Raw genomic sequence first — 20,513 nt, forward strand, 5'->3', positions numbered from 1 at the left:
ACCTTATACTAGTTAAAATTACTTGTAAAAATTATGATACAAAGTTTTCGAATCAAATTCAGTGCAATTGTTTATTTTTTCCCCCTTTTATGTACTTGTCATAAAAGAAAATTGTTCTGACCTCTTGCAGTACTCTGAAAAATGTTTATAAGTTGGATACCTCTCAAAAGAGAAGCAAAAAAGTTCTGTTGGTGAAAAAAATCTTAGCTAGTGTAACAAAGGTGCTCACTATAATTAATCCTAAAAATGTTGTGCTATTCCTGTGCTGTATTATATGCTTCAGAATTAGTAGTCCTTTGTAAACAACTTCCACAACTTTAAGAAGCTTCATATAATCCTGTGATCTTTATATGGCAGTTAGTTTGCTGTACCTGTGGCGCTATGTCATATTAATCTGTTCTATTCCCCAATCTTCCATATGTTCAAATTGGATCATTTAGGAATAATTTTTCTTAGTTCATTCTATACCTATTCAAGTAGTATATTTTTGACATAGATTGTAAATATTTAAATATAATGTAATAACTGAAAATACATTGCTGATATCCTTACTAACTTTGACCACACCTTATAAGGGCCCTTCCGTGAGTGCTTGTTAAATACTTACCATGAGCCTTGTAGAGCACTGTAAGATGAGAGGCAGACCCATGGTTCCAAGGGCAACGTGTGATTCTGTCAAGCACATGGAAAGCACATGAGTAAGAGAGAATGCTAGAAGATGGTATGATGTCAGAATTTAGGGTATAGGGTGTAAATATTGTAGAAATTTAGAGAATGGAAAGAACAATTAAGACTAAGCTAAAGCTTCATGAAGGAGATAGATCCTGTTATTTTAAAAATGTATATTTGCTTAAAGGAAGGTGAGGCCAAGGTATCAAATATGAAACAAAAAGCCCAAAACAGGTCAGATTGTATAGGCTCACTGGTGAGAACCTGTTGCCAAGTGGTTCTGAGCACAGGATGGCATCAGTGAGTGTGGGCTGAGAAGCTGCGGTCCCTCTTCTACTCCAGTCAGATAGTCCACATTAAATAATTTGAAGTGTAAATGTTGGGGCGGGGGGGGGGGGGACGTTATTTTGTATTTTGAGAGGACATAAATTACAAAAGTTTCAAAATTTTTGTTAGGTTCTAGAAACAATATTTTTATGTCAGAAAAGTTGAGTTTGGTTTTTGAGATTTATAAATGCATTTGTATAAATCTAAATGTAATAAGTCACTGCTGAAAAATGAAAAAAGCTATTACTGGCTTAATTTAAACATACTATCCAGTATTTGAGTTCATAAAGAGGTAGTTTTACAAACATCACTGCTCAGTTACAGAATTTCTCATTTTATCATTCTGTTCACAGAATATTTTAGTTGCATGCTTTCAGTTAAGTGTCTGATATTTGGCAGTGCATCTGAACTTAATCAGAAGTGGGGAGAGGAACCTATAAGTGATGTGATCAAACCATGCAATATCAAGTATTTTTGTCTACAAAGATCTAATTTTCATGTATTGTCTCAGGGCAGGGTACCATTATTTTATTATTCTCTTAGAAGGATTTTATGCTTTTTCTTTTTTAATGTTACCTAGTTTCAGTACTTTCTTTTAGATTTTTTTCTTTGAAGGAGTCATTTAATAATGCAGTCAATAAAACTACCTTGATAGGGTAATTTAAATAGGGTGCCACATTTAAAAAGATAATTTGTCATGAGAATGCCCATGCTGAGCAAATTACTTTGGTTTTTTTATGTTATCTTTAAATGAGAAGTGGAAGAGAAAATTTGGAGGGGAGACATAAGTAGAGACTTTGTCCATTTCTGCTGTAAAAATGAAGGTAAGGTGTACCCTCCCAGTCTGTTAAGAGAATGAGTTAATATATTCTGAAAATGTTTATTATGTGTTCCTAACAAATTTTGTTGTTTGCTTTTGTTGGTTATTTAGTTTTGTCATTGTGAGACAGCTTTAAAAAGCCGTAACCCAAAATTAAAAGATAGAGATGAGCAAAGACTGTTATTCCTTAGATTAGTTTTAATTAGTGGGAATTTAAGTGTTAGCAAAAAATTTTTTTTAGTTTTAAATTTAACAGTAAAATATTTACTATTAAATTATTTTAATGGCTATTTTATTATACCTGTGAAAACTACAATTGGGATTTATAATCCAGATAAAACTTATGCCCATTTTTTATTACTTTGGATATTTAATCTTGTACCTTGGATAGTTGATTTGTTTGTGAAGCTGGTTTACCATGATACCTCTCGACAAGAAGAGACTTCACACTATTCTGCCTTTTTTAAAAAAATGATTTACTAAAAAAAAAAAAAAAGAACCTGTGCAAGTGGCCTTAAGCAACTGTCAGCAATAGGAAAGATTGTTTTACAGTTAAGCTTACACAGAATGTGAGTCTGAAGCTGCTAATTTTGGTACAGAGTAGGAGTGTTTGGGGTTGTCAAATAGAAATAATATTCCCGTGCTTTTCTTTTTTTTTTTAATGGACCGTGTGAGCTTAGGCTTTTAAAATTTATGAGAAATTGCATTTGAGGAACTTGAATTGATAATGTGTACAACAGGAGATACAGTTGGATTGTAATGATTGGAATTTGCGAAACAACTTTTAAATAAATATTCTAGTCTAAATATTTGACCAAAAGTTTTCCTAGCAAGTGGGAATTGGTGTCCTAAGTTACATAGAGTCATAAATATGCTGTTAACTGTTTTATCTAAATAAAACATTTTGCTAGCCTTTCTTATTAACTCTTGTCATTAAATATGGTAATAGGTTACTGTGTTACATGCACACTTTGTAACTAAAACAGTCCTAAGGGCTTCATTGAGGGCTTTTTTAGCCTATTTATTTGAGTGAAGTATTTAACCTTTACAATTTTTTTGCTCTTAAATACTTAGGACTGCTTGACATGCTAACATGGTTTTGGAGAGGAGATGTGGTGGTTGCTGCCCCAAAAGAGTAAGATTTGCATAATTTATCAACTTGTCCCCTCTTATCCAAGGGGTATATGTTCGAAGACTCCTGGTGGATGCCCGAAACCATGAATAGTACCTAGCCCTTATGTACTACGTACCAAATACAATATATAAGATCTTATTGTACTGTCCTCACCCTTCTTCTTGTGGCGCTACAGTGCCTATATGATAAGATGGAGTGAGATGAATGACGTAGGCATTGTGATGTAGCATTAGAGTACTGTAAGGGTGACTTAAACACAAGCACTGCCGTACCCAAGACAGTCCATCTGGTAACCAAGATGGCTACTAAGTGACTAACGGGCAGGGAGTGGATACAGTGTAGAGAAGCTGGACAAAGGGATGACTCACGGTCCGGGCTGGACAGACCTGGACGGCGTAAGATTTTCACACTACTCAGAACAAGTGTGATTTAAAACTTATGAAGTATTCTGTAATTTTCTATTTAATATTTTCGGACCATGGTTGACCACAGGTAACCGAAACTGAAGAAAGCAAAGCAACAGATAAGGGGGGAGCTACTGTACTACTGACTGTTCCTTTAACTGTATCTTAAATGTAAAATAACATAAAACCAGGTAAGCCTAAATTTCATAATGTGTTTTAACTCTGATAAATCTCCTTTATGTTAAAACTTATACGTTGTTATTTAAAAAGCATAATGTTCACTCTGCATCTAAACTCTTCAGTGCATTAATGGAGGAATGATTGCACTTGAGAAAGCTAGTCATTGCCTAATTCGGCATTGAAAAATGTTCTCCAAATTATAGAATCAAGAAAATGACAGTTCAAAATGAAGAGGAGATGAACCAACCAGTCCTTTTCATAAAGTTTAACTTTGTTCCAAGTTATGCATGCTACTTAGACAGATTTTAATTTTTTTATTGAGTTCAGAGTCATGTAAGATTAATCACTTTTAATCGTTTTAAAGTATTGAATTCAGTGTCAGTACATTCACAATGTTATGCAAGAGACAGATTTTTTAAATAACTTTATTTTGAAATTAAAGTTTTAAATATAGTTGAGAACAAATGTATACCCTTTATGTAGATTCATCAGTTTTTAAGATTCTGCTATATTTGTCGTTCTCTCTTTTCCTCCTCTTCCACTCTTTGTCTGTCTACACACACACACTTTTCTGAGCCAATCGAAAATAGCTTACATGCCCCCTTTTCCTCAAGACGTCTTGTCTTCCTCCCATTTGCTAATAACAAGGATTATTCTGTTACATAGCAATAGTATAGCTATTAGATTCAGAAAAGATTAACATTGAAACAATTATTGTATCTCTCTGCAGTCCATATTTTGATTTTGTCACTTGTCCTACTCCAGTACAGGGTTCTGTCCTGGATCATGTGTTGTATTTAATTGTCATCACTCTTTAGTCTCTTTCCTTGACCCTTTTTTTTTAACTCCTTCATGACATAAGCATTTCTGAAGATTACAGGCTAGTTACTTTATAGAATATTCCTCTATTTAGGTTTAGCTGATGTATCCTCAGTTTATGTGGTTTTAAATTTTTTGCTTTTTTATTTGAGAAATAATTGACATACATCGCTGTATAACTTTAAGATTAAATATATGCTTAATGCTTATATAATTTCTGATAAAGAAGTCTCAAATTATGGGTGTGCTTCTCATGTCAGATAGCCACATCCCAAAGAGAATGAGGCGTTGCACTAGAGTACAGGAAGGTACAGGTTTCCTTGGCTTATTCATTTAATGAGCGTTTATTGGTTATCTGTAACTCTTGTAGATAACTTGAAGTACAATTGTTTATAAACAAGTTTTAATGGGGAGAGATAAAAAGAATAAGTAGACAAATATACTTTAAGCGTTATGAAGAAAGGAGCTGAAGTGTCAAGGATAATGAATGGGGCTATTTTAAAATAGGGTGGTCGCAGGGGGCCTTTCTAAGAATATGGCATTGATGTTAAGACTTAAGGAATTTAAATTAGAGCACAGAGGTTAGAGGAGAGTGTTCCAGAGGGATGACATTAAGGGATGGGCAAAGGGAAAGAGCTGTGAGAAAGGGGGAGAGCGTCATGTTAAGAGCATGAAAGAAGAGGGTTGGTATTGGGAATTTGTAGGTCATTGCATGGAGTTTTGCTTTGTTTTTTTTTGTTTTTGTTTTTGTTTTTGTTTTTTTGTTTTTTTTTTTTAAGTATAATAAACCTGTGAGGAATTCTGATAAACATAGGAATGAAATAGTGAAATGATACCACTTATGTAGCTTATTCCTAGTGCTCAGCTGGATAATGTATCAGAGGGGGGATGAGTAGAAGGCGGCAGTGGTTAAAATCTTGATTATAACATGAGCAGATGGGCGTGCATGAGTTTTGGTCCTTTATCTCTGGAGTCAGAATGCATGGGTTCGAAGCCTGAGGCCACCACTTAATAATTGCGTGGTTTAAGTGGAATACTTAAGCTCTTTGTGCCTTAGTTTCCTCATCTGTAAAGCAAGGATGATAATAGTATCTGCCTTATAGAGTTGTTAGGAGGTTTAGATGAGTGTTTTGTAAAGGGCTTGGGACGTTGCCTGACCCACAGAGTTATGTAACTATTTAAAAACCATAAAAAAACCATGTGAAGCAGGCAATGAAATGTGCTCACTTGGCCCTGCCATTTGCATTACTTTGGAAGAAACACACAAAAATTACTGTTATACAGTCCTCGTACAGCTCTTGTGTGGTATCGGATTGTGTGGGGAGGAAATCCATGATGGCTCCCAAATCCGTAGTTGACACTGAGCATGCTGGTTTAAAGTTTTTGTAGTATTTTTTTAGCCTTATATTTCATATTTAGCTCTTCACTTATTTCTGTGGGGCAAAGAAGTCTTGTGCCAAGGTAATCTTAACTTTTAAGTCCTTGCTAGGAGTCAGTAAGTTAATGTTAGGGGATATAGCAACTTAATAATTCTTTCTGGCCATGACCCAAAAGACCTCGAATTTGAGACTATTCCGGGATAGCCTTTCAGAAATTGTGTGTGTGTGTGTGTGTGTGTGTGTGTGTGTGTGTGTGTGGGGTATTTATCATGTCATTCTCTTTGTGTTGTTTTTGGTCAAGGGGTGTTTATTTTAGTCTTCACTATTCATATCTTAATGTCAGCTTCCCTCTTTTCCATCTTCTGTTACCACGAGATCAATTTCATGTTTTCACTAGTCAGCTATTAAATACCCATTTTATGAGAGGCATTCATTCTGAGACACTGAGAGGGAAGCAAAAATGCATGATATAGAGTACAGTCAATAATTGTTATATAAAGTCACCTCGAATACTGAATTAGCAAATACTGAACCATTGCTCTTAGGGGAAAATACAGAGTTAGGTTCCTGTGAGCCTTTGTTCACATTTTTACTAAGCAGTCAACACATAACCTTGTTTTATGTGTGTTTCTGTTTACAGACACTTCTTTAATGCATTTGTAGTTGATTCATTAATAGTGAATGCAGGGCCAACAACACTATAATGTGCCTGACAAAATTTATTTAACAGGTATTTTCTCAGTAAGGCACATCACAGCCTTCCGATGCTCAGGAACACTAGACAGCACTTCAGCACTAGGCTTGGGGCCACATTGAACAGTGAAATCACCAAGAAAAAGCACAGTAGGGAAGAGTCACTTGTTACAGTATGAGAACTGAAAGAATAAGGCAGAACATCACCTTAGCTGGAAATGTGCATGAGAGACGATTCAAATTTTTTACTGCTCTGCACATGATCACAAATGACCACGAAAGCACTATCAATATTAAGAACTACAAATATATTTTAGTGAGCAAGCAAATTCACAAATACTTGTCCTTAAATAATCAGGATCAACTCTACTTGCTTTTTAAAAACTTACAATGTATTAATGGAATTGAGATAAATTCATACATAACCATTGCACAAGGCAGAACATTAATTCATAGGAGTTCTAAATATAATGTTAGATTTCATCATCGGAACAGATTATAGGTTGGAAAGTATCTTTATTAGAAACCAGGTTTGATTTTAACTGAAAGGAGAGGTGGGGATTCCAGGAGTGAACAGTCACTGAGGTAAGAAAGTAAAAGGACATGTTTAAATTTCAGGCAGTAATACAGTATAATTATCCCATAAATGAAAAGAAACAGGAGTCAGAGAAAAGGCTAGTCAAGTAGATTGAGGCTAGATCATGCAAATCCTGATCACCAGTTCAGTTAGGGCTTTTTTAGTCAGAGGAAAGAAACTGTTTAAGAATTATAGTACTTTCGTTCAGTTACTCAGAAAATACTAATTGAACATTTACTATCACCAAGGCTGTTGCAGGCACTAAAGATCTTTTAAGGGAAAAAGACATTTTGTGTCCTGGATGTTTTCAGTCCTGAAGGGAAGACAAGTAAGTAAACAAACATGCCTCCTCTAGTATGCTGGTTTTAGTTTTAGTTCAAGGTAATAGAAAGCACAGGGTACCGTGAAGAGCATATAGGGAGACTCCCAACCGTTTTGGTAGTTAAAGAAAGTTTTCTTGAAGGAAGTGGCATTTAAGCCAAAACCTGATGATGTGGTAGGATTAGCTGGGGGAGCAGTCATGGGCGGGCAGAAGACTTGGGGGAAACAGCCTCTGCGAAAAGGCCTGGATGAGCCAGACAGTCACGGAACTGAAGAGATTAATTGATATCTCACAAGGAGGATCTTTTTTTGCCATGTTAAGGAATTTACTTCATCTTGAAAATAATTAGGAAGCCTTTGCTACATTTAGAATGAGGGCTCAGTTAAATAGGATTTGTATTTCAGTAAAAGTTTACTTTGGCTCTAGCCTGGTGGAATATAGAGAAGCAGAGGTACTAGTTACAAGGTTGTTGGCAACAATCAAGATACGAAATGGTGGTGACCCTGGACCAAGGTAATGGCAGTGTGGGCAGGGAGAAGTAGATGGACATAGTTGAGAACTACTTAGGAAATCAAGAAGAAAAGTCCTGGGAATGAGTTGGGTGCCAGATAGGAAAAAGGGAGAGAATAATCAATACTGATGTTCACACCGTAACTTTGGATGGTACTGTCCACTGTTCCAAGAGGAGATAAATGTTTGAGGGAAGGTGGTTAATTTGTGGTGAACTAACATGGCCAACACTAAATATTTGGAAAGTGAATCTGGTCATGGTTTGGTGGATGAGTGAAAGAATACTTACTTCCTCAGTGGAGAGATTAAATGGCTTTCTTAGGAGTCCAAACTACAAGTGAGTGCCTGTATATTTAATGTAGAATGAACAGGTCTTAAAAATTAATGGAAAGTAGACTCTGAAGGAAAGGCTCCCAGAGATGACTCCTAACATCCCAACAACTGCACACAGCCTGCCTGGCTTTGTGATGGGCCCTCACATCATTTTTCAGGATGAAAAATAAAGAAGCTACCTTTGTGTTGCTGTTTCTCAGAAACATAGAAACTAACATTTTATTGTTAAAAAGCAGCTCTAATTTGTAAGAATAATCGCTGTTTCATCCTTGGGACTTGATAAAACTAATTTCTTTTTGAGTATTATTTACATACTTAATTGTTCCTTGTGTAAAATCTTATCTCTGTATAAAGGGGCTCAGAGAAGCAGTGTGAGAGCAAGGAGCTGCGGGGAGAGGCTGTTCATCTCTTTTCTTGAGGTCTTTACTCTGTTCCTGTGTTTGGTCAGCTACGCATTATGAAATATCATAAAATAAGTAAAATATGCTGGGAAAAGTTGTTTAACATAAGTTTATTAAATTAGGACTAAGAAATTAAAACTGAAAGTGAGAACTTTGAAAGGATTGGAATGAAGTTTAAGTTTTTTAAACCCAATGGGGGAAAAGGTACAAAAAGTTAAAACAGATGAGACTTAAACAAGATTGAAATCTAGGATCAACAATAAATATCAGAGTTATTTTAAAATACAATAAAAATAAATGATATGTAAAGGAAGATAAAAGGCCAAAAGCCAGCCAACAGATAAGAGTTTAAACACGTAAAAATAAAAGATTAAAGGAAAAGCTATTTATTAGATGTGAAAAAAAGAACATACACTAAAAATAACAATGATAAAGTGAAAATTTAAAGTGATCTTTGAAGTTTGAAAAAAAAAAGACAGTTTTTAAAAATAGTGTAAATACCAAAGTCGGTTTTTTGGGACACTTACAAAAAGCTTCAGGAAGGTGCATGTGGTCCCCAAAGTTTTAGAAATGTGCAGTGTTGTCTCCTGTTGGAGACTCACAGTTCCCACTAGAATAGTAACGTCTCTGAGAAGCGTTGCAGTAATCAAGCTGCCTTTGTTTTTAAGTCATATTTCCCAAACCTCACCATAGAATTCTTTTCCCACATAACAACCATTAATATCTCCCAGAGTATTTTTCACAAAATACTAAAGTACCGTTTTAGAAGAAAATTTTAAAAATCTTAAAAGTTATAGAGATATGTGATAAAAAAGAAAAAATCGGCTGGAAATAGAAAGTTTTGGGTTGGGGCTGGTGTTCCTAGGGGGTAGCCTTCTGTTGAGGCAGCACCGTTGTGCCGCTAGGAGGGGGCACAGAGCAACTCGACACCCTTACCCTCTGGCCCTCCATCCAGAGCTGTCTTCAGAAAGCTTTTATCCATGCAGACTGGCACCGATAGAACACACAGGCCTCTGAGCCAGAGATTGGAAGCTGATCCTCAGCAGAATTAAATCAGCCCAACCATGGGATACTTTCCTAGCAAGTGAAGAGTTTCATATACAAATACTGTTTTTCTTTCTTTCTTTTTTTTTTTTTTTTTAAACGAAGGATCAGTTTTTTTTCATTTTATAAATAAAATTTTAAACAAATGTGCCCTCCTTCTCCCTGGCACTGTTTTCATGGTTTTTTTTTTTTTTTTTCTTTTAGGCTTTGTCCATATGCATGTGTTTTTACATAGTCGATAGTGGTTAATGTTCAGGTTTGTATTATGAGAGCTTTTTTCTATGGCCATGAAAGGAAAGAATTTTCCAAAAGTAGCTGCTTCTGCCCAGTCTGTTGCTACAGTGTTCCAGGAACCATTGCTGCCACATTTGGAGGCAGCTTTTCTTCCTGCTTCCCTGAACCATACAATGCATTCTTCTTCCCTTTTGTCAGCCATAGAGCACCCCTACCCCATCTTGCTGCCACCAGAGTGCCTCTCTGGAAAAGAATTACTTCGTAGCCTCATAGATGTAGCTTAGGTTGGGACTGCTTGTCATCTGCCCAGGTCATGATAGCAGTAGCACCTCTGCTTGAGAGGGAGCTGAAGGAGATCCATGTAAACTGTCAAGACCCATGAACGTCCAGACATTTCCTAGGGTAATGATTTGTGTTCTTTCCGAGGAAACGGGGTACAGAAACTGGGTATCATGGCCCTTCTAAAACCTTTTGTTCAGCCAGACACCTCATGAAGTGAGTGACTGAACTTTTTGACATTTTAAAAGCTCAGAATTCTGCTTCCTTTGATAGTCCTAAGTTACAAATATAAACTTCATGCTAAATAATTTCCCTTATATTACAGTAGCTTAAAAGTCTTTGTTTTGGGCATAATTTGCTTTGGTATATGCAACCCCAGTAGATATGAATGATTTAGTATAGTGAATCCAAAATATGACAGACTTATTTGTTTTATCAGATGATGTCAGATTACCACTAAAGGAGAAATTACTACTTAATGTAAAATCAAACCCTAGCTCACAGTTGGTGCTATACTAAGATTAAGGAGAATGAACTTCAAAATACAAACTATTAAACATAAAATAGCAGTTCTGTGTTGGGGCATGTATTAATAGATGCTTGTCCTGTCTCTTAGTGATACGCATTACTAGCTATTTCTCAGCAATAGAGTCATTTCTGCCTTGCTATATAGTCATGTCCTCAAAATCTTCATTTCAGTGTCTACACTGTGGGTCAGATAGGCTTCTGGTTAACTATAAAGTTCTGCAACAATGAATGAGTTGTGGGTAAGTAATAAGTCTTATGCCAGTCTATTCTAAAGGACCATCTAAGGAATATCTTCAAACTAAAAATAATAAATACTGGCAGAAAAATAAGCATGTGTGATAAATGCTTTACACATATCATTTTACTTAATCTCTGTAATAGTACTTAGGAACTGCTTTTCAGATGAGGAAACAGACACAATGGTTGATTTGCGCATGGATCAGAGACAAGATTTGGGCCCTGTTAATATGTAATAAATTATTGATCAATTAATATACATATTTATTTTTACAAAACTAGCCATAAAAGATGAAGCAGATTATAAAAATAATAAATGTACAATATTTTCCCCTAGTTTGGCCTTGTGTTTTGGAACAGTTCCCGGAGTCAAGGCCCATTTTAATTTCTGAAAATGGGCAGCCATCACACGGGTTATTTTATTTGGTATCACTAACCACTGAAGTTGTAAGGAAAGGGAAATAGTTTTATAGTTTCTTCCTCCCACAGGTCATAATTTAGTTGTGGACATCAGGATGTTTTTCTTGGCTTATCTCATTCATATAAGTTTTCCTTGCACATCTGTTACATAAATTACTATTTTCTTGAAAAGGTGCCAGTTTAAGTCACACTTAATAGTGATCAAGAGGTCGGTACCTTTTGGAAAAAAAGAATTAAACGGCAAACTTTGAGGGGCAGAAATCCAACTACCTTCCTGGCTTAGGTATTATTTTGTTTTGGATAAATTCCTATATTTTTTGAGGCACTGAAATAATTACATGTGGTTTCTAGTGTTTCCCAAAACACTTGTACTATAAACATTTTATGATCTCGTGTATAAAATAAGATATTTTAGTCACTGCTTCTATAAGTTTTTATCTTTTTAATGATCAGTTTACATATACAATCTAGTTTGGTACGTAGTTTGCCATTTAAAACTAAATTTGGAGTGTTGACTTCTTTAACCATTATTCATTTTATGTAATCCTTCTTGACCTTGAATTCTACATAAATCATAAAATAATGACTTTCTTTTTGTTTTTTGTTTTGTTTTATTGGGGGGAAAAATTAAAAGATTTATTCTGCTAATTACATTTTAGGACTTTATACATAAATGACTAACATCAATTGCGAACCTCAGCAGTTTTAGATGTGTCTGCTTGGCCCACGCAAACTGATGTTGAATTTGTACTGCAGATTTTCCTGGAATGTTAAGCAAACTCTTCTGAAGCAGGGGATTGAGTATTTAAGGCACAATTTGAAATTGTGTGGATTTGGAATGCTGGTTTTTAAACTTAAGCTTGAAATATTTAGATAAAGATATCATTTGGAATACTAATAGTCTGTAACGGCTAATTTTAGAGATTAGAAGAGAAAGTATGTTATAAATCAGTTACTGATAAAAGTTCTCGAATTTTTTTCACATTACATTTCCTACTATAACCGTTCTTTCTAAAATGCAGTAGATTCTTGATTGATTGTTCTGTTTAAAGTTTTGACTTTTCAAAAAAGATCTAGGAGATTTGTTAAAGGAAATAATACATAATTTTGTTATGATCCAAATCTGACTTGCATGTGTGGGAACAAGTCATTTGGCTAAGCCCATCACTGGCATCCATCTTGCAGTTTTGTTGTGCTCCAGCTCTGGGGCTGTGGTAAGAATTTAACTTCTTTGTGAAAAACAACTCAAAGAAAGCCAACCTCCAGTACTGGTAGTGAACTTGGCAGAGCTGAAGAAAATGATGATTCACAGACAGAAAATAGAAGCTTTGTATATATTTAGAGGGAGAACCAGGTTTTGTGGTAAAATTGATATGAGAATCGCTTTTGGCTCAGAAAAGAGTGTACAGTTCTTAATTTTCTTACGGCTTAAAACAATTGGGAATTTCAAAAATAGTTACATCCGTTAGTTTTGAATTGTCTTACATCATGTTGGGAGGGGACAATTGAAGTGGTGTTTTGAACATTAATACATTTTCTGTGGTTTTAATGTCATATAGGCAGGCAACTTGACTTTAGACTTAGGCAGTTTTTCTGTCTCTAACCGTGGTTTTAAAATGTTTTAAATATCCAGCTACGTAGTACCTAACTTGATCTTTGAGTATCTATAATTCTTGATCTTTAAAAAGGACTATGGGACTCCTTTCCTCCCTCAGTAAACTGCTTTTTAGTATTTATTTGGTTTTAATTTTTTTGACAGATATCTAAAGAATTAAAGTATAATATTTCAAATAGCGTAAATTCTTGATAGTTGTTTTAAAAAGCAAGTTTCATGTTTCAGCATTTAGCATTTTAATGTTCCCTTTTGAAAAGTAAAGAGGAAAACAAAAGCTACATGATATAGCATTGTCCTCTGTGTAAATAGGTGAAGTTATAAAGAAAATGTACATGAGCATCTTACATACTTATGATATAATTGGATTGAAAGAGTATATGTTTTTTAAGTAACCAAATTACTCTTTTCTGAAATCTTGTTACTGCAGAAGAATGGATAAGATATTCTCAGGCTTTATGTATTTTCAATTTCCGTTTTTCCCTATTCAAACTAGTATTTTCTTTACCTTGCTTTTAAGAGGGAGTACAATGGTTTTCTCCTTTTCAATTGGATTTTTTTGTGTTTGCTATTTACCAAAACTAAACAAAATGTAATTTCCTTGATTGAAAATATATCTTTTTAAACATTAATTCAGCATTTAGTTTAGTTTTTTGTTTTGTTTTGTAGCACACTTTGTGATGCCATCTTACATGTTAATTAGTAAGCTTTTTCATTTAGGTCAGGTGATATAACTAATTCTCTGATTTTAGGGCATTGTGGCATAATAGAAAATGGGCTTTGGAATTAGAAAACAAAGTTTGAACAGCTATTGCCACTCACAAATCATGTGATAACTTCTTTACTGAGAAGGTGCTACTAAATATATTTTCTCTTGGCGGGAAGGAAGAGGTTTATCATCTTTGTTTCATCTGTTCTTTCCAATATTTATTTTATTAGTTTCTTTCTTAGATAGGAAGGGAGCTGTGGTTTATTCCTTGTCTTAGCACTGTAGCTATTTTATAACTAAAGTGCTGTATAGTCAAATATGATAACATTTGCTTTAGCAGCACTAGTTCTACTGAACCATCGCTATGTTAAGATATTTTTCAATGTTTTGTGTTTCATTTCCACATCGGTTTTGTTTTGTTTGTTTGTTTTGATGAGTAGCAGACATCTAGCCAAGTGGATGAATCAGTTTTTCCACATCTCTACACCATTTCTGCATAGGTTCAGATTTTCTGCTAACAACAAAAATTATGTGTTCGTTGAATTTAGGAGTACTGGAGTTCTTGGTTTTTTACCATAAATTTGATACTGATCACAGGACTATTAGAACATATAACTTGCTTTTAAAATATGAGTATTGATCTATAAAATGTTCAGCTTGCAAATAAGGATAATGCAGTGAAGACCATTTTCTGATGAAAAATGAATATCACATGGTCCATTATCAAGCTTTTAGAGCAGGTATTCTTAAAACTATTTCCCTAATGTTTTGGCTAGAAATATTTTAAAAAGAACAACAAATTTTGGCTTAAGTGACTTGTTGCCCTACAAAACTTTGTTCATTGTTCATTTCATGGGTGTTTTATTATTTTTAAAAAGTTTTTTTAAAGATCGATACATTACAGGAGCATCATAATTTTACCTATATCATAAAAGTATCATCTAGAATCTTTGTGGTATTGAGATTAAAAGTTAACTTTTATATCTAGGTTTTAATATCAGGAATCATTCTTCCCTAATGCAGTTTTTAAAAATCATATTAATTTCAATATTTGGTACTTAAATTGTTCCCTGTAGTTTTACACACATAGAACTTGGTATACATATTTTAGTATGTATACATGTATTTTAGTTATTAGTTTACTGCACTTATTAGCCGGATAAAACATTTTAACTATAAATAATACTCATGTGGTCTACTGTGATGCTCATTTCCCTGTACATAGTTAAAATGTAGCTAACAATGATATAGTACTTGATTTATATTTTTAATGGCACTTAATAATTTATCCTTGGTTACAATATAATATTCATGGGAGAAATTTTGGAAAAGTCAGGAAAATATGAAGAAAAAATATCTGTATTTAAAACCATTACTTTGAATACTGTTCGTCTCTGTCTTGCTGCCTCTTTTTTGTTTCTCTACCCTCTTTGTAAGTGAATGTAAGTACTGCTCAATATTTTCCTAATCTGGAGTGAATGAAGTCTTTATAATAAATTTAAAACACAAAGAAAAAACCACATTAAATATACAAACCCATTTAACTACATTTTTTAAAAAAAGTAAAAAGGTAAGCTAGGAAAGATACCTCTTTTCTACATCAGTGTTTCAGTTTTATTATCCCTGCATTGTTAGTTAGGACTGGATTATGCCTACACTTTAGCTTTTCTCTTCGTGTATATTTTTATTTTATCCTTCAACTTTAGACAGGAAAAAATACCAGATAAGGACTAACAAAGATTTTTCTTGTCAGTCATTTTACTGATCATTCTTAATGCAGATTAGAAACAGCATTGACCATATGTAAGTAAAAGCTTCATTTTAGCTTTTCAACCCATTCCCCCTCTAAAACCTGTACCCAAACTGTTATCAAGTAAAACACTTGATATTTTATCGTTAATGAGTGTTGAAATAAGCAGAAAATAGAGAAGAAGAGGGTCAAAATGAACAGTAATAATTTACAAATTGAATAATCAACCCTTGACAAATTGAATATTGTGTGCACATGTGCAGAACTTGAGGCTAGTATATTTTAGAAGTTTGCGTTAAAGATCCAGTGAGTGACTGGTGCAGGGTTGTTCAGAGTTAAGTGCTTTCATTTACTCTCACAAATATGAAAGTGTAAAAGTACTGTGGAAGCAATGAACAGTTTTACAAATATAAACAATAATGATTTTAATTGTGGATTTGATCCTTGTAAAAAGTAGTCTTCACTACTGCTTTAAAATAAAATCTTCAAAACATGAGCAGCTTCTTATATTCTTCACTCCTTGGACATTCCTAGTAATTTTCTATAATTTTGTTTGCAGAATAAATCTTAGACCTTTGTCTGAATTTTGTATTTAAAAAAATGATGAGCGAGCCCCCTCTAGTGTCTGAAATATTCATTCTTAAAACATTTGTATCAATCATGGGAAGTTTCAGGAATTAAGCTGCTTTTTCCTTTCACATCTGGATATAATTTTTTAAGTGTTCTTTTTTGGGGGGTGGGGGGAGGGGTTTTTTCCCCCTTTTTTAAAAAGGTCACTGGAATTATGGGTAGGGTGTGGATCGAGGGCAATAGAAAACATGGGAAAGGAAGGATCAAAATGCCATTTCTACCTTTTTAGAAATGGCTATTTTTGAATGACCTGGAATAAGGCCAAACTATACAATGTTGTTTTATTTTAGTTTACATTTGTTTCTGGATTAAGTGCAGCTTAAAAATACTTTGTTTTGGAATTCTTTATGCCATTGGATCTCATCTTAAGAGAGTTCTGTGTCTGAAAGCAACAGTTTCATTGGAAAATTACCATAAAACAGAACCTAATTCTCTTCATGAAGTCTTTTTTAAATTTTCATTGCTATACCTTTCTGTGAATATCCTTTATAACTACATCGTAAGTCAGGTATAAAGGCAATTTGTCATTTTTCATAATTCCCATTGTTTCTCAAACCAAGGAATAAGGAGAGTCTTAAATAATTGGCTCTCTGCCACCTCTCCGTCTAAACACAGAGTACTCAAACACACAGGCCTTCAGCTAAGAATTTTGTGAAGGGTTATGGAAACAGGACCTTTCTCATTTGACCCATGGGCTTCTTGTAGCTTGAACAAGGAAAGCAGTGTTCTGAAAGCTGCAGCATTTGTGAAGGCTCTAGTGAAAATATTTCACGCGCATGGACTAAAAGATTAACTTCTTTCATCTCGTTCTCCAACAAACAATGCAAACAGATTTCAAATATATTCTTGGTAATGAAATGCTTGGATGAATTTTAATCCTAATTGCTATTATTCATTCCAACATCTGTATTTTGTCACTTTCTAAGACATGCATCCTTTAGCCACTAGGACAAACAAAAACATTCTGAAATCCATAGTTTTGTGGCATCTTAATTGCAAATCTGTCATTGGCTACCTTGATCTTATATTGGTTACACTGTTAACAAAATTAGAGAAAAGATGTGATTCTTCCCATACATTAATGCATAAAATGATTGTCAATAGAATCATTAGTGGATTTTTATGAAAATTCATTAATGGTCTTAAATTTTGATGGAGGCCGTGGAGATTATGTATTTATTTTATTTTAATCTCAGGGAAAATATTTGTATTATTTTACTAAACTAGTTGATATTTTAGGAGGCAGCTTTCTTCAAGGTTTGAAAGAAGGTAATAGGATTTTGCTTTTCTTCCTTACTAGAACAGTATTCTGAATATAAATCTAGAAGCCAGATTTATTTTGTGATTTGGCACGTCATATTTTTATTCATAATTGTTCCCCTGAAACAGTTTATAACTAGATTCTTCCTTAAAGGTAAAGAAACTGAAGTGTTTGCAATAAATTTGAAATCTCTGTTTGAGAAAGATTTGCGTGCCAATTTTAACTAGACATTTCTTTTTTAAAAAATAGAATTTTTTGATCACTGTAAAACAATACAGCAAAAGTTGGGTATATTAAAATAGTAGTTACCAAATTCTGATTTTTCACTATTTCTAAGACTTTATATGGGAGGTTTGAATTACCGTAATCACCAGCATCTGTTAACAACAGTTGTTTGGTAATAATTGGAGCTTTAAATGTCGAATTAATACTAATATAATGCGTTACATTTTCACAGTATTTCTTTATTCCTCAGAATGTCTTTGAATTCTTAAATCCATATAAGCATGAGAAATTGTTTTAACTATCAGTTTTTGCTATCTCGTGTTAATTTTAAGGTAGCCTTTTCAAAATTAATTCTTATAAAAGTATAATTTAACTTTTTAAAATTCTAATTGGTGATTACATCTAATAATAATAATAATTGCTAACAAACATTGAGCACTTGCTATATGTCAAACATTGTGCTAATAATTAAGTACCATTTGACTGCTACTCTTTGACCTAGTATTCTTTGCATTTGTTCACATTTTGCATTTGAGGAAATTGAGTTTAAAAGAATTAAAATAGTTTGTCAACAGTCACAAAGTAAGTGATTGGAGTCAGATTATTCTGACTCCTAGAACCTCTCTATATTCTTGACCACTGCTGAAGTCTTGAATGAAAGTTAAGTACACTATCATACAGTCTCTTGATAGAATATTATGCAGCCATTAAAAGTGAGGTTATGATGACTATATAGTAACACTGAAAATGTATATGGTATAATAAGTGAAAAAGACTAAGGGATTACAGTTAAATGTTCATAGTGGTTCTAAACATTTTTACAGTGTTATCTTTTATTTGTCATTGCTTTTTTAAAATATTTAAATGGAGGAAACGTTAATGGTTAGCTGTTATATAATTTTTTTCCAGTTAATTTACAGAATTTCAGTAAGCCAGAAATTTATGATTGTGTGTAAATCAGGTCTGGTCAGGAAACTGACAGTTTAATTTATAATAAACTCTAGCATGTCTAATTTTCTTTTTAATTTGACCCAAAACCATTTTTATTGGACTTATGCCAGCTTTAATATAATCTTTTATCTGTATTCTTGAAGGCTAATAGAATAGTAAAATCTTCTTAAAGATAACTTAAATGCATTATATAGTGTCCTCAGGGTAGCTTGTGCACAAAAGATGTTTTCTTTCCTATCCGGTAGAGGTATCTCATTAGGACACCCAGTAGTGTCATTATTAAGTTTTCATGTGTTTCTCAGTTTTGATGCTAATCTTTGTGCGTATGTGCGTGCATTTTTTTTTTTCTTTGCAGCACCAATGTGGTTATGAATTATTCAGAGATCGAGTCTAAGGTTCGAGAAGCAACGAATGATGATCCTTGGGGACCTTCTGGGCAACTCATGGGAGAGATTGCCAAGTAAGTGATAATTTGACTCAGCAGTGCAGAAAGAATCCAGCTATCTTTACACAGAAATGTGGAATTTGCTATCAGTTTTAAACCATTTAGCTGCCAGATAGAAATTCTGCATAATCATTCAGGCATTATGGAGGAAGTTTTAAGTAGGGTCCATTCTTCTTAAAAATTAGTTCAAAAAAATAAAACAAAATTTTTATTTTCTAATGAAGTTTAGAGACTTACTGTAGCTTGCCATGTAAAATTTTGATAAATGTATATAAATAACTTGAAATAAATTTATGAAAAAATTTCCCTGATGAACATCTGGACCACTATGCCAATGAATGAAGCGCTTGTAAAATATGATATTAATTAGTGGGGCTTTTGAATGTGCCAGATATGTACAAAATATAGGAAACGTATTTTTAAGGAAGTATGTCGTTAAATTTTTTGAACGAAGCTTATTAATCTTTTTAAGCTCTTTAGGAAAATACAGTAACTTAGAACAAGCCTGCCATCTACTGTCAAAATTAACATATTGCAGACTGTTGAGGAAAATTATTCTCTTTTCAGAGCTACATTTATGTATGAACAATTTCCAGAACTTATGAACATGCTTTGGTCACGAATGTTGAAAGACAACAAAAAGAACTGGAGAAGAGTTTATAAGGTATGGGCATTTGGCTGTTTTTATTATTTAACATGTTGAAAGAAGGGCTTGAAATTTTAAGGTGTACATTCATAAGTGATTATGAAGGACATTAAATCCTACAATGGAATATCCTAAAACAGGTAAAAGAAGTAGATTTGCTATTGGTGTTCTGTTTTCTAGTTAGAGAAACAATTATTCTTACTGTGAAATGTTTAAAATTAATATTAATAATACTTCTAAATGTTGAATGTTTTTATTTTACTGGTTAAAGTTTTTCCAACTAAAAACATATTTGCGCATATCGAGAGTAATGAATCTGTAGTAGTGTGCATATTGAGTGTATGAACAGTTAAAATGAAAACTAATAAGGTTTGTCATCTCTATAAATATGCCTAATATATAAGTTTTATCACAATATTCTGTACCAAAAATGTGTTAGTTTAAAATAAAATTAGGGAATCTAAAACATTAAACATTTAAATTTTGCAAATGTGTATTCTTTATCAGATTCCTATCATTTAGTTCTGATCTCCTTACATAATGTAGAGTTCTAAAACAAGGTAGTCATGTGTTCTTCCATTCTGACCATATTTTCTTGCTACTCAGAGTAAGCTTTTCTTTGCTTTCCAAAATGGTATATAATATTTACATTTGAAACTTTGAAAACAATGTTTCTGTCTGTCAGGTTTAAAAATCAGTGCTTTATTTAGTTTCCAGTTTTTGATGCTGTTTGTTTCTGAAAACATTGACTGTCATTTCCTCAGCTGTACAGTAGTTGTGATGAAATAGTTGAAATTTCTATAAACTAAAAAAGTTTTTAATTAAAATTTTTTTTTAAATCCTTGAATAAACTACTTTTTAAAAGAATAAATTGCTGGCAGAGTGAGGGTTTTTGACCCTCAATTTCACCAACTTAACTAAATTTTCATAGATCTAGTCTTTTTTTCCCCCAAAGTTCAAAATGCATAATTCA

The 20,513-nt window shown here is 33.5% G+C and overlaps 2 protein-coding genes across 7 annotated transcripts in view; one reads left to right on the top strand and one right to left on the bottom strand.

Annotated features, from left to right (window-relative positions):
* Nucleotides 1-20,513, bottom strand: part of LSM11 (LSM11, U7 small nuclear RNA associated) — a 137,048-nt gene that overhangs the window by 57,575 nt on the left and 58,960 nt on the right. For both annotated transcript variants that reach the window (XM_036225031.1, XM_036225032.1), the window contains exon 7: nt 608-672. The gene's annotated coding sequence lies outside the window, so the exon portion shown is untranslated. The remainder of the gene's footprint in view (nt 1-607; nt 673-20,513) is intronic.
* Nucleotides 1-20,513, top strand: part of CLINT1 (clathrin interactor 1) — a 53,596-nt gene that overhangs the window by 7,519 nt on the left and 25,564 nt on the right. For all 5 annotated transcript variants that reach the window (XM_036225029.1, XM_016166986.2, XM_016166988.2 and 2 more), the window contains 2 exons: nt 18,805-18,909; nt 19,462-19,558. In XM_036225029.1, coding sequence (XP_036080922.1) covers nt 18,818-18,909; nt 19,462-19,558 — 189 coding nt within the window. In that variant the 5' untranslated portion in view covers nt 18,805-18,817. The remainder of the gene's footprint in view (nt 1-18,804; nt 18,910-19,461; nt 19,559-20,513) is intronic.

This window comes from Rousettus aegyptiacus, unplaced genomic scaffold (assembly GCF_014176215.1).
Source record: "Rousettus aegyptiacus isolate mRouAeg1 unplaced genomic scaffold, mRouAeg1.p scaffold_m13_p_7, whole genome shotgun sequence".
Classification (NCBI taxonomy): domain Eukaryota; kingdom Metazoa; phylum Chordata; class Mammalia; order Chiroptera; family Pteropodidae; genus Rousettus; species Rousettus aegyptiacus.